This window comes from Mizuhopecten yessoensis, unplaced genomic scaffold (genome assembly GCF_002113885.1).
Source record: "Mizuhopecten yessoensis strain PY_sf001 unplaced genomic scaffold, ASM211388v2 scaffold8195, whole genome shotgun sequence".
NCBI classification, from domain to species: domain Eukaryota; kingdom Metazoa; phylum Mollusca; class Bivalvia; order Pectinida; family Pectinidae; genus Mizuhopecten; species Mizuhopecten yessoensis.
The window spans coordinates 1879756-1904700 of NW_018407426.1; the positions used below are offsets into that span (position 1 = coordinate 1879756).

General features: G+C 36.4%; 1 protein-coding gene across 1 annotated transcript in view; it reads left to right on the plus strand.

The window, feature by feature from the left end:
* The window catches only part of LOC110455340 (metabotropic glutamate receptor 2-like), a 70170-nt gene that overhangs the window by 13759 nt on the left and 31466 nt on the right, over positions 1–24945 (plus strand). Inside the window, exon 2 of the mRNA XM_021505422.1 lies at positions 14186–14340. Coding sequence (XP_021361097.1) covers positions 14186–14340 — 155 coding nt within the window. The remainder of the gene's footprint in view (positions 1–14185; positions 14341–24945) is intronic.

Consider the following 24945-nt stretch of genomic DNA (forward strand, 5'->3'; position numbering starts at 1 on the left):
TTAAAAGCCGACGTGTTGCCATAATTGTTGAATCTAGCTATAGTCATGAACGGAAATGGCATTTTTCTGATTCAGAGCAAACTAAAAGCCATTCATTTAAACAAATGCTACCGGAAGAGATATGACTTTTAGAACGAATGCGTTCCATCGAACACGCCGGATTTTGAAAATATCCGAATCGAACGCACTGCACTTTTCAAGCTAGTAAGAGATGATTTGTCACGTTTAGGCCGTCCATTTAATAAGACCTCCATCACTGCTGAGGAAGATAAAACGATGTCTGCCCTCCATAAGAGATAATTATTTGAACATAGTGGCGGTATTTAGCTATTAATTATCATTGACGAGTACAATAATTTGTCCGGTTTCTGACAAATTGCAATTTTATTCAGAAAGACGGATTGAAGGAAATGCCTGAAGTCAAGTGATTGCGAAATTTAAGCGAAATCCGATGTGAATTATTTTTGAAGGGCTGACGTTAATTGAACTTTCCTCTTACACCAACAGTTTGGCAATAGACAAGTGTGACCCGCTATATCTGTCACAACGTCATCGTTTGATTTGGACCAGAGTGCGCACACGTTTCATTATTGATTTTGATGAATGTTTCCTGGAGGGTTTACGCTGGGAGACAAATCTGAGATTTGTCAACATATCCATTTAGAAAAAAACTAAGCTGTTCCGAATGGGTTCCTACAGAGTCAGAATGAGTAGCCAGTGGTTCTCACGAGGCGATCACTTCGTCGTTATAGCCGGGTCCAACTGAGCGACCTCTCTATTATTTAAAATGCCCTAAAAGCCTATGATTACTATTATTTTAGAAGGACTGAAAATAATTGATCTTACCTTTTATATCGCATGACATGTCTCTCTATGTAATCGTTCGATTGATTGAGTGTATGTACTTTTGTCAAAACACGTTACATTAAATAGCAGCAACTTAATGTCGGACAGTAGTTTATTGTTCCGAATTACTAAAAACGAATAGCTTTCCAAATTTACTTAAAAATGGCGGAACTCACCTAATGACGTCATATAGAGTAACAAAGGACAAGTCTAGGATGTCAAGGACAGTAGAATCACCATCGTCTGTACGCAATCATCACATATATATAGTGTATGTCGTTAGAGAACGCCCGAACGGCTCTATTCGATTTTACAGTACATATTTGCTGTCGCATTTTTCATCCCATTAATTGCAAAATTTCCATGGCTACGCGTTAACTCTTCGAACGGGCACATATTATGATTGTTTTTCTCCTTAGAAAAATCAAACGCTGACGGCAAAATTGTCCAACAACCTTCGCATATTTAAGACATAGACGTCAATATTAGCGACAGACTTATTTAATAAAAACACAATAATGGGCCCAAACCTGCCTAGACCTTAATGTATTAAAATCATGTAAACACAGGCTGTCGTTGGTTAATCAAAACCTAGGGGCTTGGTATCCCAAATATTGATCAATGTGACACTTTGAAACAGACGAATGCGCATCTTTTGAGCAAAGGGCATGTTTAAATCGCCAAATATAGACTAAACAAGATCGTTGCCGACGACAGAGGGAAGTGGAGCGAAAGGTCTGCTCACCATCTCTATGTTCACTTAAAAACGTACGGATCTTTCAGGATGAAGCAATTTAGATATCAAAACAAGCTTAACCAATATTTTCTTATTCCACTTAATATACTCGTGACGATTGTGACGCCAAATTATATTATTTATTTCTGTTTTTAGTCACAATATCAATTTCTGAAACTGAATGACGTCATTTCTGGTTTTACGATCAATAGGTAGGGAAATCCTAAAACTCTTTGATTACTTTTCCTATCCAAGTCTATCTCCATTCAATCATCAAGCTTGGTGACGTGGTCAAGTAATATCTTCAAGGATATGTTTTGAATAGTACATTTGTACTAGGCTGATTATCAGTTAAGGATGTTTGTCCCACTGCGCTGTGTTTATTCCCCATATACAGTAACCTCCCCTTAACTTGCGTTTGGATATATACTGTAGCACATGTAGGCCAGGACACCTCTGTTGACAAGGTAGCTCAATCGGTAAGAGCAATAATACATCAATCTGAGGTTCAGAGTTCGAATCCCGGTTTAGTCCCTGATTACTTTACACACAGAACACTGTTGTTGATTATATTACGTTAAACGCGTCTTTACTGTGTTTTCATAATATCCCCGCGTGTCCATCCAAACTTACTATCTATAATTAAATAAGACAGCAGCTCTTGTATTAAGCACATCTATATAATATCATGTAATATCTAAATTTTGTCATTTACTACTTCATTGACTTGTTTTGGAATTGAGTTAAGCTGACTTGGTGCATGCACCCAAAGCCCCAGTTTTAAGCCCAAGGACATGATAGTTTCGCGTCATTACGATAGGATCAGAATCCATATCGCTATCATTTCTGACCTAGAAACCATAAAACTAATAAACGCCGTCAAGGTTTTTCAGATACAAGACGATAGAACGTAGGCAATATTTCGTTTGCGGTGATTATGTTTGTGTAAACGTTATAAGATAGTCAACGGAAGGTTACCAAATTATAATTTAGATTTGTCACGTGACAAGGCCCATGTCAACCAGTTGCTAAAAACCTTCTTTCGATTATGTATGAACCTAACAACTAAAATACGCCACGACCAATCTACTCATACCGGAAGTGTGTTTATTTGTGCATCCCAATGTATAAGGATGGATCCATTGAATAAATACGTCCTGTTGTGTAACAAATGCAATTTGCTAAACGTAATTGCGATTCTAGTTTTGCAAATATTTGCTTAGTTTACGTTCTTGCTGACATTTTTGCATTTCTGGACTTTTTCCATGTTCGTTTAACTGCTGTCAACGATAAAATAATCACGAATTGCACCTCTATTCCAATTAATGCAACAAAATGTGGTTAGAGATTATTTTTGTATATAATTAGAGGGTTACATTGGCCGGAAATGAACTTAACCTTATAAAGGCAGCTGCAGATGACTTGATACCGACGCCATTACCACCAATGAAAGCTCAAAACAATATAACAGCGTTATGAACGAGACACATTCCGTATAAATGTCACTACAAAGATAAGATGTCGCTCATGATTACACGAGTGTAGCAGGAAGTATTTCTGATGTCGTTTAGTAAAGAGAGTATCGACAAACCGCAAACCCCATGTATTAGCTAACCTGTTTAACAGATAGCTAATCATGGTCTGTTCAAGACGAGACTTGAGAACGAGAGCTGGCATCTGTCAGTCCTATTACGTAATTGGTGATACAGCTCTATCGTCAAATGTCAGAATTAGATGCGAACGTATTCACGATTAGTGGATTTCCTGCCTTAATTTACGTCACCGCTACCGAGGCTGAGAGTTATTATTGATATGGCAATACCACTACGTGTTCACTTAAGGATTTGTAATTCTACCTTCCTTTAAATAAATAGGAAAACATTTTCAGTTTAAGAAAGTACAAATTTCAGAATGCTATCTATTAATAAAAACATATATCGTTTATGTGGATCAGAATGTTTCGAAAATCTCTTTATTGTTGAGCGGTCGTAACCATTACCGTATATTCGTGTGTATGATAGTTTTGCTCTTTCTTGGGTCAGTCACATGATCACGAAAATTTGATTCGTAGAATAATATGACAAACGTAAAAAATGGGGCGTTGACATATGTTGCCAGTAAGCGAGGTGGAAAAGGAAATGAGGGGCTTTATATCGGAAGTTGTATACATGTCTCTGGCCATAAATAGAACGGCAAACCTACAAACTACTAATACATGATATGTTATATGTTTGAATCTTGTGTATTTATAGAGAATACATAATTCGGTACTAGAAGTATGTTGTTTCTACATTTCCCTCAAATTGACTGTCATCACACGATTTCTAGCACGTTCATCGGAATTTGGGTTAGCGACACAATTGAAAATAATTCGGAATATTGATTACATGTCCAAATCACAATACTGCTAATAATCTACAGATTACCAGTTATGATCCAACAAAAATATGATATTTATATGTAATACTTCTGCAGAAAATCATGTGAAGTAAAGGGGGAGTGGAGTACGACAGGGCGGTGTCTTTCGGAGCAGAATAAAGTCTCCCAAGAAATAGAATCGTTGGAAATTGAACTGTAGAAAATCGAAACGGAATAATTAATATGATATTGTAAATCACTTTAATGTCACGAGATTTTGTTTTATCATTTTTTTATTATAAATAATCTGACATCTCGATACCTACTATTCCGATAAACCAATAAGTGTATTTTTACACATATCAGCAGATCTACATTGACGATAATACAGTGGTATATAAAAAAAATAGGAAAACTGAGCTGATTATTCCTTTATTCTTGCAGAAAATTCCTGTCGAGATGATTATCGATTATGTAAGATTCATAGATGGATTAATTTCAGAAAACCTGATTTCGAAAAACAGCGCGGTGAGATGCCATTTTAAATCGTTATCTGAAAAACTTGGAAATCAATACAACTCATTGTTGTATAAATTCTTTGGAAAGATTATTTGAAATGGCAAATAAGATACATGTTACGCGACCTCAGCATGCATTATTAATAAGGTACGCCCTGCTTCTTATTGATAAGGAAGTTTTAATCCGGACCAGTTAACATCTAGGAGACAAACACCTCCTTAAACGGGAATACATGTGATGCTGGCTGTGAAGCACCACCGGAGATCCCAGCTAAGGAATTAGAACGCTTGCTTTCAATGACAAACCGAATTCAAGCGCTCATATGACGTGGTTATATAGGCGTCCAGAACTAACCAACCATGCACGCGCTCATTATCGCGTCTATTTCCAGACTGTGCATAGCCTGTCGTAGCTATAAACGTTTATCGAGTAAAAAAACACATGTTCTCGTTCTCTACAATATATCATATATAGATATTGTATTTATAGAATGGGAACAGGCCCTTATGTGTGTAGACTATTCCAAATATAGCAATGGACGTATTTGGTGTTTTATAATTGCCATTTCGTCGGATTGTCAATAACGAACAGTATTTTTGGACATGACAATACACTCAGCTGTCCTCCTCTATATAGAGACCACGTTATGTCCGTTAAACACTTAACAATTCAAAAAAGAAATTCCTTTACTAATTCTAAGACTAAAAAATAATATATCTCAATATTTCATCCTTGGTCTGAAACTTATAATATCGAAGCTATGAAAACGATTAGGGCTTAAATCTTATTTTTTTTTTGAAAGCTGCATTTTCGGTCTTTGCTAAACTAAAGATGATCGCCTGCCAACGCTTTGATTTCGTTCAAAGTTTAAAAAAAATATATACCGTTTTTAAAGTGAGGTTCGTTAATTTTTAAACATACGAGAATATCAGGTTATACATTAACTTAAAGTTACAGAAAAGTTACCAACAATTGAATCTAAACATTAATTGTATATAACTTGTGTGCTCTGCAATTAGTACAAAAGACCCGCTAGTACTTTGTATTTGGTATTCTTTCTACGAGTTGAAAAAAAAAGTGCTTGGTTAGATTTTAAAATTCGTTTTAATAACGGATTTCAACTTTTCTTTTGTTTCCAATCAACAAAATTGATATTTGGAACCTGTTATTTATGTTTAAAATTATTTTGAAAATGACCTGTCTATTATGGGAATACTTTAAATATTCTTTGCCATAAGAAAGACAGATGCTAGTTCAGCATATACACAAACACATATAGTACCACAACTACATTCATAATTCATACGATGAAATTTTGTAAATTATTTTATTTTGAAATCACAATCAAATTACTTGTTTGAGAGAAGTAAATAAATAAGTAAATATTTCAGCGGGTTTTCTCCAAGGAGCCGCATTAAGACCATATTTTTCGGATGACAAAATATTTTATAAATTTTCTGGAAAAAATTCTACATAACATAATTAATTAATAAAATAGATAAATAGAACCTAGGTAAAAAGTATACTGTTGTTGATTATATTTTGTTAAATGCGTCTTTACTGGGCTTTCATAATATCCCCGCGTGTCCATCCAAACTTACTATCTATAATTAAATAAGACAGCAGCTCTTGTACTAAACACATCTATATAATACCATGTAATATCTAAATTTTGTCATTAACTACTTCATTGACCTGTTTTGGAATTGAGTTAAGCTGACTTGGTGCATGAACACAAAGCCCCAGTTTTAAGCCCAAAGACGACACGACAGTTTCGCGTCATTACGACAGGATCAGAATTCCTATCGCTAACGATCTGTATCATATCTGACCTAGAAACCATAAAACTTATAAAAACTGTCAAGGTTTTTCAGATACAAGACGATAGAACGTATACAATATTTCGTCTGCGGTGATTATGTTTGTGTAAGTCAACAGAAGGTTATCAAATTATAATTTAGATTTGTCACTTGTCAAGGTCCATGTTTCGTTTGGTTTGTTATTGTTTAACGTCCTATCAACAGCTATGATCATTTAAGGACGGCCTCCCCTGTGTGCAAGATGCATGCGTGTAGTGTATGCGTGTGTGTTTTGGGAGGCTGCGACATGTTCGTGTTTGTCTCCTTGTGATAGCGCGGAACTGATGCCGACTATATAGTGCTACCTCACTGAAACATACTGCCGAATAATCCCAGCAGGACATTCCACCGGTCACATTATACTGACAACGGGCGAACCAGTTGTCCCACTCCTAAATTGCTGAGTCTTAAGCAGGAGTAGAAACTACCATTTTTACAGACTCTGGTATGTATCGGTCAGGGGACAGAACCCAAAGCCTTCCTCACAGGGGCGAACGCTGAACTAAAGGCCAAAAGTGAGGCATTGTCAAGGGAGACATTAGGAAGTAGAAAGTTGTTTAGGAAGAAGAGAAAAGATAATATCCCAAATTTAGTCGCCTCTTACGGTCATGCAATGGGGGCAGCAGGTGTAATTCTTACGCCCTACCTGCAGGGACGACAAGGTCCATGTAAACCAGTTGCTAAATTTCTGTTCGATTTTGTATGAACCAAACAACTACAATACGACACGACCAATCTACTCCATCCTCGATATCCAGGTGTTACGCTCACGTTCGCTCTTTGCACCCCTGGAATATGTCATAGCAAATTCGAAGGCTCAGTGTGCACTTCCTAGTGGATGAGACGAGAAGGTTAGTTTGATCCTTTGATGTACATCAAAAGAATCTCGCGGTCACGTAACGGTAAGAATTGACAGGCTTTGAACTCGGGCGTCGCTCCTTTGTAATCTTTAAAGGACTGGCATTAGCCTTGCGATTGGTCACTGCTTTTTTTACATGAGACCAATCAAACAGCTATCTTCGTGCCTTCGATTTTGCTATGACATATTTCAGGGCTGCAGAGAGCAAACGTCAGCGTAGAAATATGTTGCCAGTAAGCGAGGTGGAAAAGGAAATGAGGGGCCTTATATCGGAAGTTTTTTGTGCATGTCTCTGGCCATAAATAGAACGACAAACACACAAACTACTAATACATGATATGTTATATGTTTGAATCTTGTGTATTTATAGAGGATTCATAATCCGGTACTAGAAGTATGTTGTTTCTACATTACCCTCAAATTGACTGTCATCACACGATTTCTAGCGCGTTCAGACGGATTTTGGTTAGCGACAGAATAGAAAATAATTCGGAATATTGATTACATGTCTAAATCACAATACTTCTAGTAATCTACAGATAACCAGTTATAATCCAACACAAATTGGATATTTTTATGTAATACTTCTCCAGAACATCATGGGAAGTAAAAGGGCAGTGGAATACGACAGGGCGGTCTCTTTTCATATGGTTGTTATATCGATCGCTTTTAGCAGAATAAAGTCTCCATGCATTATAATCGTTGGAAATTGAACTGATGAAACTCGAAAAGAAATAATTAATATAACATTGTAAATCACTTAAATGTCACGAGATTTTTTTTATCATTTTTTTATTATAAATGATCTGACATCCCCATACCTGCCATTTCGATAAACCAACAAGTGTCATCTGATAACATCAGATCATCATTGATGATAATACAGTGACATATAGAAAATTGGAAAACTAAACTGATTATTCCTTTCTTTTTGCAGAAAATTCCTGTCGAGATGATTATCGATTATGTAAGATTCATAGATGGATTAATTTCAGAAAACCTGATTTCGAAACACAGCCACAGTGAGATGCTATTTTAAATCGTTATCTGAAAAACTTGGAAATTAATACAACTCATTGTTGTATAAATTCTTTGGAAAGATTATTTGAAATGTCAAATAAGATGCTTGTTACGCGACTTCAGCACCGGAAATCCCAGCTAAGGAATTAGAACGCTTGCAATTGCTTTCAATGACAAAACGAATTCAAGCGCTCAAATGACGAGGCTATGAAGTCGTCCGGAACTAACCAACCATGCACGCGCTCATTATCGCGTCTATTTCCAGATTGTACATAGCCTGTCGTAGCTATAAACGTTTATCGAGTAAAAAAACACATGTTCTCGTTCTCTACAATATATCACATATAGATATTGTATTTATAGAATGGGAGCAGGCCTTTATGTGTGTAGAGTATTCCAAATATAGCAATGGACGTATTTGGTGTTTTATAATTGCCATTTCGTCGGATTGTCAATAACGAACAGTATTTTTGGACATGACAATACATTCAGCTGTCCTCCTCTATATATAGACCACGTTATGTCCGTTTAACACTAAACAATTCAAAATCAAATAAGAAATTCCTTTACTATTTCTAAGACTGAAAAATAATATATCTTAATATTTCATCCTTGGTCTGAAACTTATAATATCGAAGCTATGAAAAAGATTAGGGCTTAAATCTTGTTTTTTTTATAAAAGCTGCATTTTCGGTCATTGCTAAACTAAAGATGATCGCCTGCCTACGCTTTGATTTCGTTAAAAGTTTAAAAAAAAATATATACCGTTTTTAAAGTGAGGTTCGTTAATTTTTAAACATACGAGAATATCAGGCTATACATTAACTTAAAGTTACAGAAAAGTTACCAACAATCAGAATCTAAACGTTAATTGTATATAACTTGTGTGCTCTGCAATTAGTACAAAAGACCCGCTAGTACTTTGTATTTGGTATTCTTTCTACGAGTTGAAAAAAAGTGCTTGGTTAGATTTTAAAATTCGTTTTAATAACGGATTTCAACTTTTCTTTTGTTTCCAATCAACAAAATTGATATTTGGAACCTGTTATTTATGTTTAAAATTATTTTGAAAATGACCTGTCTATTATGGGAATACTTTAAATATTCTTTGTCATAAGACAGATGCTAGTTCAGCTAGTACACAAACACATAAAGTACCACAACTATATTCATAATTCATTCGATGAAATTTTATAAATTATTTTATTTTGAAATCACAATCAAATTACTTGTTTGAGAGAAGTAAATGAATAAGTAAATATTTCAGCGGGTTTCCTCCAAGGAGCCGAATCAAAACCATGCAGTATTTTTTTTCGGATGTCAAAATATTGTATAGACTTTCCCACAAATATACTACATAACATAATTAATAAATAAAAGAGATAAATAAAACCTATATAAAAAGCATTTTTCTAACTCCTAGAATATGTTGTGATTTAAAGCTAAATTTAATTGTTTTGTTTTTATTATCATGGCAATTGTCTAACATTCAATGGTAAGTGGTGTACAAGAAATTCCAATACATAATAAACTGATGCTAAACCTCCAGCATCAACATGGCATTGACATACTTTATTTAAATGATCTATATCACTGCTCGGATGCATGTAGTTTTCATTAGTTTCTTTGAAATGTTTCCTATACTAGGGCCTTGCTGTTTTGAAGCATATTCGCGAACATTAAGATTTCGAGAATATTACTGAACTGGAGAAACCACTTAACCAACATTTCGGCGAGTAAAGCATGTACATATTGTTTATAAATAAACCTAACAGTTCCAGAGACATGGCTAATATAAATAGTTATTTGCAGTAGCGACGTTTACACTGGCAAACACAGAGGGTGTATGATAATTGACCACACACGTGATCATGACATAGTACTTTGGTCGTGTCTTTTGTCTGACCCCGTGGGCACGTCTTCATTCTCATTGATAGATTTGCTCGAAACCTGACCGGATTTCTGTCGATGTTGATGCTACGAAGCGGCGCGATTAGCAAAGAGTACGGGCAATCACCTAATGAAAGCAAAAAGACCTCGAACGTCAGAAGGGAATCATGTTAAGCTTTTCATGGCCACCAAAGCTTACTTTAATTTTGTAATTGCTGGACAGGGATTCCTTAATGTAGAAAACACCGCTGTATGCTACATTTGCATAAAGCACCGCGACAGAACAATGAAACCGGACAAAGCTTTCCGCCCTGTAAACCAAATATTAGTTTTGCATTGAATCTGACCACAAGAGGTGTGCTTTAGCCATTGCCCAGATGACCAATACAGTTAGGACAACCGAGAATCGTTTCCTCTTCAATGATCGTACTGACCAGCTAATTCAATAATCAAAGTTCAGGCTTGAGTCAGCACACAGGCACATCATATTAACAGTTGCCATTATCAGCGCGGATCTTCATGAACCAACGCGTTACGAGCGCAGTATTGACCTATGTTGTTGATTAAAGTTGCTTTCCCTCATTCAGGGGGTCAAAATTGCCCCCCTGTGGTAGTAGGTGTCACGTGTTGGTTCTCGTTTTCGGGTAACAATGCGACAAGAGATACAATTGAGATTTTAAAGTGTGTCATTCGACTAATGGTTGAGTTTTCGAAAGGACCCTAGACCCACGGGGCTCGTGGTTTAAACACCCGGTAATGTCGTCACGTGCTAAAGATATCACAAATAATGTATTACTATCGGGGCATTAAGAGACGATCTGACACTGGTGTTAGTCTAATAGAGAATTTATTATGATCTATTCAACCGTATTTCTGATTTCTGGATCTGAGAAAGGTTGAATGAAATTTCTCTAACCATGCACGATTCTTTATAATAACCCGGAAAAATCAAAGTCTTAGAATCACGATCGCTCCTCAAGCTAATGAATTCCAAATTTCAAAATATTCTAACTCCCTGAAAGGCCCACAATATATAATTGTCTTTGTATGAATAATAGGAAAGAAAACAAAGGATGGGTGCCAATTTGGGCCTCCTTGTGGCTATCATCGAAACTTTTTTTTTAAACACATATCTTTGGTTTATGCCGTAATTGATATTGCATGAAATTAAGGTCCGCTTGGAAACCACCTCAAGAATCGCAAGGAAATGGCGGCGTTTACGTTCTGCATGCCTTTTTTATACTTTAACTATTTTATTCATAATTAGTATTTTTTTGCACAAAAGCCGCCACACATTTTATCTTTTATTTAGACATACGCCAGATTATAGTGATATTAGACCAGAATATAGACAGATATATCTGAATACTTTGTACCTTGCTAACTGCTTGTAAACACCTGATTTTTGTATGACAGTGCTATCAGCAAATGCACGGTCATCTATAGAGCAGTGACAAATGATTAAAATGAATGGTACACATAAAATATTACGTTAAACAGTTAGGATTGCTATTTTGGCATAACAGAATGTATATCCACCCCCTGACACATAATTTACATATCTATTTGGGAATAGGTCCTTATTTACAATGAATAAAAATTATCGGCACCTTAATAGACATCTATAGTGAAGCCTGTTACCCTGTATCAACCGTTACGATCACTGCGGTCGGAGTCAGAATCTTTGTTGTGTGTCCCAAAATCTCGTACTGTGACCTACGGAAACAGATGCTTTGGTAGGGTTTCGGCTACGTTGTGGAATAGCTTACCATCTGCTATTAGAAAGTCAAATACCCTGGCCAAGTTCAAGAGGGACATCAAAAACTCTCCTCTTCACGTCTGCGTTTTAGAATCCTTGCAAGGACGTCCTGTAAACACCACCCTTTTATTTGTTCAATTATGTGCACATTGCTTGCTTAAATGTATTAAATGTGGTGGGACTCTCTACCTTAACTTAAGACTCATATTAAAACCATTGAAACAAATCGTTAATTTAAGATTTCATCTTAATTCAGTAATGCTTGTTAATGGAAAAAAAGTTCTGCAACGTTTGTGAAACTAGAGCCTGGTACCCACCAATCAAACCACCATTTTCCTCGTATATTAATCATCGTGTCATTGCTGAGATGGAGGTTTTGTTTAAACGTTATTGGTAGACTATTTGTTTTTTACTTTCTGTTTTGTTTATTTTTGATTTGTTTAAATACGATGTTTAATAGATTTGTATGTGCCTTCCTTAGTCAAATCATGTAGCGAGTGTAATACAAAATTGGGAGAATTGTGAAAATTGGTTAAATATTTCAACGGTTCACAATCTCAGTCATCGAACAAGAATGTTTTATACTGAGAACAATTGTTAAATTCCATATCAAAACATAAAAATATTAAATCACAAATCATCTACAATCCGAAATTAACCAATCCGTATTCCATTTTACATCATTATAATGTACATGTACCTAATCAATGCTTAGTTTGTTTTGAACACGAACAGTAAATGGAAAACATCTTTTTACGAGATTTCTTCTAGCGTCTGTTTCATATGTCAAGCAAAGAGTGCAAATGACCGGTCTCTCGACTCTATAACGCGGAAAATAACGGACCAAACTGCAATGCACCAAGTCAGTAAAGTCAGCGTTCAGACATTCTCGAGACATCTCGCCAGATAGAACCCTAATACTAGAGAGTCAGAGAGACGGAAAATAAAATATATTTACCTATTCCGCCCTAAAATAAATATTCCATTTCTGTTTGGCTTCAAAAGAGACTTATAATTTATTATTCATAGCAAACTGATGAATCTCATTCCGAATATCATAATGTACCTAATGTAAATATGAACAGTAATTCAGGTGTATCCGCCCACTTTTTACAGCAGGCTTTTTACAACACCGGGCACATCTGACGGGACAGATACTATATGATATTATACCTTGTGAATATTAATATAGTTTACTTGTAACAGCTAAGGAATATGAAGGGACTGGCAAGCTAGCTTTTCCAGTGATGCGGTATAACCCGGGGACCCGCTCTCTAGTTTAGCAACGTCTTCCCCCCAGTAGCCGAACGCTTTTTTGTTTGGAACTCTTCGTCTATTTTCCACTGATCAAATGGACGAATTAAAACAAAAATTGGTTCCAAAATATTAAGCGCCATTTTACGATATGGTAACGTGACGACGGCATTATTCCGCCCTCGATGTCATTTTGTCCGCCATGTTGTTTGGTTCAAAATATCAGGAAGAAAAGTGAAAATTATGTATGATGGATTATAATTTACAGAAACTATCATATACATAATAATGAGCAATGGTAGGTATGTTGGTTTGGTTTGGTTTAAATTTGTTTAACGTCCTATTAACAGCTAAAGTCATTTAAGGACGTGCCTCCATGTGTGTAGTGTATGCGTGATTGCGTGTGTGTATGCAGGAGACAGTGTATCTTGGTGTACTTGCCTCCTTGTGATAGTGTGGATCTGATGCCAACTTTATAGTGCTATCTCACTGAAACACCATGCCAAAGTTACCAAGCATATCATTCCGCCGGTCACATTATACTGACAACGGAGTGTTGTCATAAAAGCAATACCAAAGTAAGTGTATCGGACGTTTCCGATTTCACTCGTTCGTAGCGCGAATGGATACAAATATATTTCACTCGGGTTAAACCCTCGTAAAATATATCATTACGCGTAATGTACTCGTACAATCGGGGGCGTCAGGTGAACGAACATGTGCGGTAGTGCCTATATATACATTTATAGATCAAAAACTTATAATGTGACTGTTTAAATCGGGGGTCGTTGCTATTAACTTAATTCATAGGGGAAATCGGGGTCCAGCTTTTTGCAAGACGTTATCATTCAATATCGATTCTGCTAATTAACTGAATAAGAATTCGCATTGTCTGTATCAAAGTTATCCTCGATACACATTCCATACTCCTCCCAGATGATTTGGGAGTGCTACATAGGTTGGCAATGGCAACACTGGTATCTTGTTTGCCTCGGTGGGTACTAATGAAACAATTTCCGTCCGAAATCTCGTACATTCCCGCGGGACTTTGTGCCTTGTTTCACGATTATGTCTGTTCGTTTCAGGGTCCATAGCTAATATAGGAGGCTACGAAAACAAGTGTACCAACCATTCTGACCTTGAGCTACATCTAAAGGTCATCCCAGGAGTGCTTGGGGCGCCCTCGAGTGTGACATCAATCCAGGTTGCGACTCTCCTCAAACTCTTCAAGATTCCACAGGTAAGACTTTGATATATTTCCTGAGTATACCAATCTTCCCCAAGAAGGAAGATATTTAAAAAAAGATTTTGCTTTTAGTTAATACTTGAGGAGTAATATATTCACTCCTTGGTGTTATTTACAACTTACATGTACATCAGTCATAATTCATACCTAAAGTTTGAATTCCCTCCAGGTCCTGTATCGGTCTATGTGCCGAAAGAAATAATTCAGTGTATTTGGGTCAGACATTTTAAAATTCCTTTACCTGTCCAAGTGAATGGAAAACCCCTGCTGTACTTATTGTGTCCCCTTGGAAAGTCTGTATTCTTCTGTAACATTTTCAGGTATAAATCCAGCCGGACATGCGTATGATTTTGCAGGCCTTACACCGCTTTGTCAAGGCTTTCTTTCATTAACAAACAACTCTAGTCCAACCCGTTGAACCGCTTAGATCGCGACAAACAAAAGCGTGCCAGGATAACCTAGTGGTTAAAACCGGGTGTGCGCATGTTGTTTTGCAATTAACAATTGGCACATCTACACACTAGTCTGTGGTCTGATCCCTAACGGTCGCTTGTCGATTATAAGCTTTTTTGTACAAAACACATTTGATATCCCTTTCTTCGAATTCAGATAGCCGATTATTACAAAATTCACTTGCCCGGCTTAAGTAGTCTTGGGGAAAACCTTGTCCTTTTCTATGGACATTACGTATCACAGTGGAAATGTTTTATTTTTTCTCTTTAACACTCTGCCAATCCGGCGCGGCGGTGTCTCCCGAAGCAACTTTGTCTTGCCCTTTACCTGTAAGGGATGTCATCTTACCTTCTCGAAGCTGTTTGGTTTGGTTCAGTTTATCTGTGCTTTACGTTCTATTAACAACTTGTTTTTTCGTTGTCAATACAGTTAAACCTTGTTATAATGTCATCATTTATGCAGAGATATTTTGGCGTTATATTGGGACTTGGCGATAAATCGAGGGAAACGTTGAAAATAATTCATAAGTCAAAAAGGCAAAAAAGGAATCTTGAAATACGTTGGCAGTAAGTGGACCTGGCAAATGAAACGAGGGGGCGCGTTATATCGAAAGTTTACTGTATTCCAGTCTGTATTTGGGAATGTGATATAACCTGAATCCGACATAGATTCAAATGACGGGTTCCGCGGATGAAGCCCTTCCAAACACCTGCATGGTTTGGTTCCGTATTATGAGTGTGGCTTAAGTGTTGTATAATAATAGTGGATTTGTTATTAGCGATGAGTCTTGTTTTAAACCTGCTAATCAGTTTACAGCCTAACGAAGACCCGTATTATTACAGTAGCTATTTTTAATCAGAAAGATATATATCTAGGTCGATCTGTCCCATTAATAATTATCTCAACCCAATGTTGAACAATGGAAATATGGGTTGGGTATTGCACGCAAATTTTCAAATTGCAATATGGTTATACTGTGAAATCATAAATGTTCATGGGACATTATATTTTGTTTATTTCGTGAATAACAAAAAACGCGAAATTAAATCCCCACGAAAACATAAATTTGGTATGATATAGACCCCATCTTACATTTCGTTACAATGTGTCGTGTAACCCTTGAGAGGTAGCTTTCATGACCCGTGTTCTTAACTTAACAACCTCTCCAATGATCATTTCCTGAGATTACTATTAGTAAAAGCAACGCGACAAATTTCAACTGTACTTTGTAAGCAATGACCAATACAAAATATGTTAACTTTATATAAGACGGTGCTGATTTCTTGAAGACACCTGCCATCTAATTCTACAGATGAACTGTTAGCGTCTGTGTAATATACTGTCTCTAAGAGAGACTGTCCAGAATTTTGATGTTGTTATAGTAATTTCGTGTAGATATAGTCCGATGTCCATTTTACTTTCTATTTGTAATCTTTTATCAGAGGTATAAACATAATTTATTTGGGTTGATTAATTTGAGCATCATATGATGCCGTTGGAAGCACGGTCCCACTACAAACAGAACACGTTACATCTCCAGCATATACGCAGGCATACACACATAGGGAGATATTAGCCTGGTAGCATGTGACTAGTAGTTAGCGCCTAATAAGGCAGCTCCTGTGAATTCCTCAAAAAATTGTATTGATTAATGTATATGCTAATTGTATTGATGGTATAACTTGTATATCTATGTACTGTAAAGCGCTTTAGAGTGGCTTATGTTATCTAGATAGGGCGCTATATCAAATGCTGTTTATTTATTTATTAGTTCAAAAGGCTTCAAGAACAAATTGAATTTTTTTTCATAATGTTCATTTGGTCCCTCCTCCTCAAACCAAAATTGAACAAACAAACAAACAAACAACAAAGGATGAGTGTCTATAAGGCCCTTTTTGGGCCCCTGTATATTCGGATTTTTACTTCCTTAATTTGTTCAAAAATTGTCCAATTGTATCAATGGGCAAAAACTAAGGCAAAAGTTTGACCGAAAGTGGGTACCAAATGGGGTAGGGTAAATCATAGATATAACTAGTTTTTTTCAAATTGAGCTTTAACAACCAAAATAATACCATTTCTGTTTTTTTTGAAACATGTATAAATTAAACAGGCATATATAAAAGAATGAAAAATGACAGAAATTCAATCGTCACTTAAAGATTGTTTATATAAAACGGATGATTAAGTTATGGGGTTGTTTAAGGTAATTTTTAAATGAAAGGTGTTTTCGTTTTCTTAATAATTTCCTTTCTAATTTGAATTTTGAGTTGAAATTTACTAATTTACTCATTTTAGTACACTTACATAAAATGCATATTCACTACACTCTTACCTTTTGTTTTATACTGAGTTATGGTTTCTGGACACATCTTAATCTTGGCAATTTCAAATATCTCTCAAGCTTATGTGAATTTAAAGGTGCATGACCCTATAAAAGCTATTGATAGTTGACATTGTATATTATATATATCATATAACAGTTGCTCAACACCTGTGGCTGAAGTGAGTTCCTGGTCCAGATTTGTTTTCTTACTTATCAAAGTTTACTGGCCACCACAACTAGTTTAAAATGATTAATTAAATATATGAACTTTGATTTGCTGATAATTTTAAGTCTCCTAGCCTCAAAGAAAGTGGCTGTTTTAATCGTTACAGTAAACCCATTTCATTGTTTTATCAATTGTTCTACTTATTTCCAATAATAAGGGCTGATTGTACATAAAAGGCATTTTGTAATAAGCATGCTACTTGGCATAGATATTAGTTATATGATGATAATTAATTTGTGAAAGTTTCATACTTATCCCACAATGCCTTTTTACTTAAAAAGCACATTTGCTTGTGTTTTGGAGTACAAGTGCATCTCCTTGCCTAACACCAAATATTTCCTTACCCAACTAGTCTATACAACTTAGTCACTCTCTTTGTGTATTCAAAGCATGAACTATCTGGCTTTTGGTCAGCCTAGTATATCATACACACCTCTGACTACTATAAACACTCTACTGAGCCTGTTTAATCTACATACTTTCTTATAGACTGGTATTGTAAGGGAACAATTACATGACTTAATCTTCCGTTTTATATATACAATCTTTAAGTGATAATTTAATTTCTGTCATTTTTCATTTTTTTTCAAACCCCCAAGCGGCGCAAAGCACCGCCGGGGTTTGATCTGTAAACACTTTGTCTACTTCCTGTGCTTCCCCATGCGTGAAAGCCTTCTGGGAAATTAAGGCCGCATACCGTCTTCAAAAATATGATGGTCTACGGTATCGGTATTTCTTAGTTTACAAGTGAAATATCATGAATTCTCCATTAGATAAAAGCATATCATTAATGTAGTGAAGATAAACGAAACATTAATTATATCTTCACGAATAAAAACTTCATTCTTAGTATTGTCCAATCTGAACGGTACATTATATTCTCTGCGTAGATTTTCAGTTTCAAGTTTAGTTGAAGTGACGGCAGAGTAAGTGGTTGTATTGTCTACCTTTGCAGCATTCATTATTGTTTTTACATAACTACACAATTAATATAATTTTTGTCTGGAAATACCAGATAATACTATCAAACGTCAAAATTGAAGTGAAAACCCATTCAAATTGGCGCTCCGTATTGTTGTCAAGCGTGACGTCATTACAACTTGGCGTCAAAAACTGCGTTACATATTCCCGCGCTTTTCTGGTGTAGCAATATTTGCACAGCGTGACGTGAAAAAAATGAAAGAAATAGAAAATTTCATGGTTTTCCCGTTCAATACGATACATTTATTTCACTTGTATATGTGATAACAACCAAAATACCAGCGTTGAGGCAAAATGTGTTTTCGTAGCAGTCTCGAGAAGTAATAACAATTATTCAAAGGGGTGGGAGCTACGATTGACGCTTTAACCTAGAAGATGCTTAATAATTTATCCAAAATAGTCAAATAGGTACATTGTCAAAAGAAATATTTGCAAAAATCGCTGCAATTTCGACAAAAGGTATAAGTTATCTTTGATGTTAATCATCTTAAAAGTCCCGGCTTTTCTCTCTCAGAAGATGACGTTATTGCCAAATCATTGACATTTCGGCCTAAACGTGTGGTTAAAACTGTATATTTGCGTGCTGTGGGACATTATTGAGCGACAATAGTGCAAAACGTAGGGATATTGAGCGTGAACGGAATATTCTGAACGACAATATTAATGTCATTAATAATTTATATAATTATAATTAAATAGACTCAAGTATGCAGGATCCTTTCCCTCGTGGTTGATGGACTGTCAGCTGATCATTTTCATTAAAAGGTTTGGTGTCCAGCAGCTTTGCTGCATTTTCTTGTTTTGTTTATGCCTGTTTAATTTACACATGTTTCCAAAAACAGACTTGGTATTAGTCTGGTTGTTTTAGCTCATTTTGAAAACAGCAAATTATATTTGTTGTTTTACCAATTAGACATTTTTTAATAAATTAAGGAGGTGAATATCCGTATATAGAGATGTACCGGGGCCTAAAAAGGGCCTTATAGACACTCATCCTTTGGGTACTATTGATTCACTCTGAACAATATTTCTGTAAAAAGTATTCGTTATTTAATAACTAGGTTTAAACTTTCAAAAAATTCTTTGAAAACAAACAAAAGTTGTAAATTATTGCCTATTCAAAATCGTATTGCAATTTATATTTATATATTGCATGACAAGTGTTGTGATATATTGTTATACAATGCTTAGTGTTATTGCCCATCCCTCATACAAACGGTCTGGTCTTAGCGATTGTACGGATAACCGGTTGAACAACATCAAAGCCAGCAATCTGAGGGGACACAACAAAGTTTCGAAGAATTGGAAATTAAAATAATCACGGGTCGGATAATTGGATGAGAAAGAACAAATGCTTTAAACAATATTCCGCTATTCCAGTACATGCCAATATGTACATGGTTATTCTAAACACCGTCCAGTTATCACTCTATATAGTGAGGCATTATAACCAGGTTGTATTGATCTTATAAAATTGACATCTCCCGATATTGAGAGGACTGTTTTCCTGACATCCCTAATAAAGCCCCCCACGAGAACCGGTGTCCGCTCAATACAGTATATCACCGAGAGGCTAGTGTGTAGGAGAGAAAATGAATTAGTTTGGCCACTCAAATTTTTCTTCCTTATCATTTCCTTGGATGAAGGAGCCCAATTCTGGCAGCTATATAAATCACATATTGAAAAAAGGGAAAAGCTATCGGGGCGATCCTGTCAATTCATTTTTATTTCCTTTCACCTAGATCACTAACCGAGATCTAGAACGTTTGTATTCTAAAGCGTTTTGTTCACAAAGACGACGTTTTTATTGACGTCAAAGTCTACCGAACGTTTGTGTTAAATGAGCCTTGTAATTTATTAATTAACTCAACGTTTTAAAAGAACCAAACTGTACCAAGTGATGCGTCTTAGAGGAAAAGAATATAGTATATTCTGACCCAATATCGCTTGGTATTTTAGGCTGATTACCTCACCATAATCCCGGTTGGATTGTTGTAAATTTTGGATTTTTTTATTACGTATGAAGACAGTATCGGAACCTCGATATAAATAATTTGTGTAAGGAAAAGAACGTATCTTCAGACGAATTTGAGAGGATTTAAGTATCCTTTCCTGATTATTGTAGTCGAAAGGTGGCGCAGTGAGTACTGTCTTCGATAAAGTATTAATGTCGAGTAAAACTTAGATACCCTGCCCCATTACAATTGCCGCCTCGCTTACTGCTAACATATTTCAAGGTCCTGTTTTTAGCTCAGTTGGCCCGAAGGTCTATTTGAGCTTATGCCGTACTGCGACGTCCGTTGTCCGTCGTCCGTCTGTTGTCCGTCGTCCGTCCGTCATCTTTTTCTTTTGAACGACTTCTTCTGAAGAACTGGAGTACCTAGGGTCATGCTATTTGGCCAGTAGGTTCCTGGGATGAAGTGCTATAAAGTTTCATCATTAAAATGACCTTGACCTACTTTCAAGGTCACTGGGGTCAAATATGTTATAAACTTCAAACAACAATATCATAAGAACCATTTGGACTAGAGTCATGATACTTGGGTATGTTTTGCAGACCAGCTGTGTGAATTGTTTACTTTGATACAGTAATGAGGTTAAAGGTCAACTGTATGTGCAAGTCAGGAATCAAAGGTCAATGTGGGTTTAAATTTTCGAAATTAAAAATTCAAATTTCAAGCAACAATATCTTTAGAACCGTTTAAGTGATGTAAAATTGTCTTGCGTTCAGTTACCAAATTTGGTCTTAGTTACTTATATGTCAGTTTCATGTAACAAAAGAATCAGGTGAGCGATACAGGCCCTGTGGGCCTCTTGTATCATTCTCCTCTTATAATAACAATTCCTATAAACATTTCTGTTTCCCCTCTTCATAATGCCAACGTCTTTGTAACAACAGCATTTTGGTGAAAATCTAACAAGATTTAAGTATAGGCATTAAAGAACATTTCCTGTATACTTTTGTGTCCAAGGAAAACAAATACATGTAGCTGATTTCTTGGTGAAGTTCTTGAGATTTTTTTAAATATTGATATATAAGACATCAACTATGTGCGTACATGTAAGTATTCCAAATGACACTTTTGATGGTTTCAGAAATTGTCAAAAAACCGTAGTTGGATATTTCATCGAGTATTTACATTTTGGTCAGATATAGAAATAATAATTACACTGTCATTGACGTGTCCTGATAAAATTTTGGCATTATAAAGAGGTTTGGCAAAACATTTTCGGAGTCGTTTGAAGTGATTTGTAAGAAAAAAAGGAAAAATGGAAATTAGGAGTATGCTGGTGGTAATAGTGGTTGTGATTAAAACGAGGACATTGTATGGAGAGTTGACTGTAATTTTGATAATTTCAAGTTATACATGGAGTGTGCAGAATGTTACTAACCCTTGATCATGTTATCACAGACTCTGCAAAGATGGTGGAGACTTCGTCGTGTACATGGACTTCAGACGTGTGTCGGTGATACACCGAGCTTACAGCGTAATAAACGTAGCCGGACACGGCGTCACATGATGTCGGCACGCGATGAATAACGACACGCGACGTAACGTCCCGTGAATTTCCGTTGCGTAAATATCTTGTATTTTGGGTTGTTGTGGGAGCGGAAATCCTAATCGTATTTTCCCTCGTGAATATATATATCTCTCCACGAGTTTCTGTCACATCCTCTTCCATCTTTACTCCACAATCGACTTAATTTTAAAGCGAGTTCGGTGAACATTTCCGGTTTTAAGATAATAAAGGAAATATACATGTAGATTACAAACTCTTACGCACCGTCGCCCATCTATGGGTAAATTCTCGGATCAGGTTTCGATGTACACGTAACCCATACAAGTTCCGTGTATACTTGTGTATAAACAGTGTCCTTGTGAAGAGTTGGATCAATTTCGTGTAAAATCCTGGATCAAGTGACGAAGTAAGCTCTCGGAACAAGATTTGTGCCAGCTCTTGGATCAATTTCATTGTAAGCTATTGGATTAAACTATCGTATCAGCCATTTGAAGGACTTAGAGGAAGTTCTCGTGTAAGTCATTAAATGATCTCATACTGTAAGTAAACTTTCTGACGAAGTCTGGAACTGCGTGTGTGATAAAATCTCTTCGTTTTAACACCAATATCAATCTCTTGGTAAGTCTTTCAATAAAGTCTCCACGTCATGGCAAAGTGTAAGCTCCTGGATCGCTGTTTGGGCGAAAGGCATTGGGTAAATCCCATGTTAACAGTTGAATCAAGTGTTCTCGTAAGGCCTTGGAGTAAATCCCCCGGTTAACCATTAAATCAAGTGTTCGTGTAAGCCATTCGATTAAATCACCCGGTTAACCATTAAATCAGGTGTTTGTGGTAGCACTTGGATTAAATCCCCCGGTTAACCATTAAATCACGTGTTCGTGTAAGCCCTTGCTTTAAATACCCCCTGTAAACTATTGACTTAAGATTTCGTGTAAGCCCTTATGTTGATTCCCCTGTTAACCATTAAATCAAGTGTTTGTGTAAGCCCTTGGTTTACGTCCCCCGTTTACCAATGATTCAAGTGTTCGTGTAAGCCCTTGAATTAAATCCTCGATTGACCATTAAATAACGTTTTCGTGTGAGCCCTTGCGTTGCTTCCCCAGGTAGCCATTGAATCACGTGTTCGTGTAAGCCCTTGCTTTAAATCCCCCCAGTTAACCATTAACTAATGTGTTGGTGTAAGCCCTTGGATTAAATCCCGCTACACATATCAGTATGATGCCTTAATACAAGTCCAATTGTAAGCCTTTCGTCTCAGTGTAAGCCGTTTTGTAAAATCTAATTTCATGTAAGCCCTTCTTCAGAGTACACTGGTAAGCCCCAGGGACAGCCTACAACTGGTGTTTATTGTAAGTCATTGGTATAACCATTATGTGGTTATTTTCATTCTAAAGCACAGACATTCGACCATATGTCATTGGCAATGCACTGTGTGTATTTGTCTGTGCGAGACTAGAAAACTAACGCCGAAATCTATAATAATAAACAACGAACATGTCTAAACTATGGATAGAAACATCGACAATCCAATTAGATTGTCCAGTATATTGAATTTCCTTACCAAAGTCCACTGGACAGTCACTGAGAGTTCGTCCTGATCGTAGATTCCCATGCTAACGTTCATTAATTGATTGTTGAAGCTGTTTTTTGTTTACCACGAAAAATCTATCTTACAGTACCTGGGCATGGCGTCCTAATACAAAGACAATGAAATGACGTCCTGTACTCGGCAAGCTTTACGACTTTTGATTTATTTTTGAAAAAAACAATTCCAGTTCAAATATTTTATCTGAATTAAATGTCGTTTTACTTATAATTAGATTAACACGATTCAGTGTTGTTTACGCAGACGAAGCAATGCAATGGCGAGTCATCATTACATGCAGCATTGATACTAATATGTATTTGTTAATAAAACAATTGTTTCAATGTTATTTGGGGACAGTCAAATCTACCATCCCTCGGTAGGGGGAAGCCCGTTGGAACTGTTTGCCCTCGGCCTAGCGGCCTCGGGCAAACAGTTCCCATGGGCTTCCCCCTACCTCGGGGTGATAGTTTTGACTGTTCCCCATATAGCCATGAAACAATTGTATATTGTGATGTTTAAAATCGGTTTGGTATATATTTTGATGGCGACTACACATTTCCATCAAATACATTTTAAAATCAAGAAAATATCTCTACCCTATGAAGCTTTTGTAACATAGAAACTTGTCACATACTTCACAGGGTGATCCCGTTCTAACACGGGTAGAGACAGACAGCTTACACGCGATAAGACGTCATAATAATGGATTGTCGACGTGACGTCATTTTATTGTTTCCGTGATGTCATACAATTGTTGTGAATGGGGAATCATCAGTCTCAACCCAAGGACTTTGGGGTTTGCCGGAAGAATAAGATCGATGTTTATTTCGACTGGAATTTGTTTATTTGTATGTATGTGAGAAAAATAATCAAACATGGGTCTGTTCAATAGACAGGGATATCTCAACCTTCGTGTAAGAGTTTGGCTGGCCAGAACTCGACAAGCCTCGTGGTGACCAGCCAAACTATTACACTCGGGTTGAGATATCCCTGTCCACGGAACAGACCCATGTACGATTATATTAGTCCAAACCTGCGGTATATAATGTGGGTTCAAAAACATCGACAAGTTTCGGTTTGAGCCCAAATTATGTAACCTCAGGTGAAATTTTTCTATGTAACAATCTCCGTTATGTTTTACTATTTTTTTATTTTATTAAAAGCTTGTATTTATGTCAGTGATATTTTGGACATATTCTATAAGAAGAAATATCTGGGGTGTTAAATATGTCTGAAAAGCATAAATTAAAGATTAAGCACTTAACACACGGACCTTCTTAGTTTTTAGACGCCAAATATATCATTGTTACATTTGATCAATGAGTCCCCGAGCTTCAGACTGTCTAAAATGTCTCCGGTGATGTATGGTAACATTTTTTTTTTTGTACATTTCTGAAGGAGGGAACATTTAAAACCGGCGGATTTCGTTGGAAACATGTTTCAAAACGTGTTGGACTGTGCTGACATATGCTACAATATAAAGTGTACATTGGATTTAACCCCCCC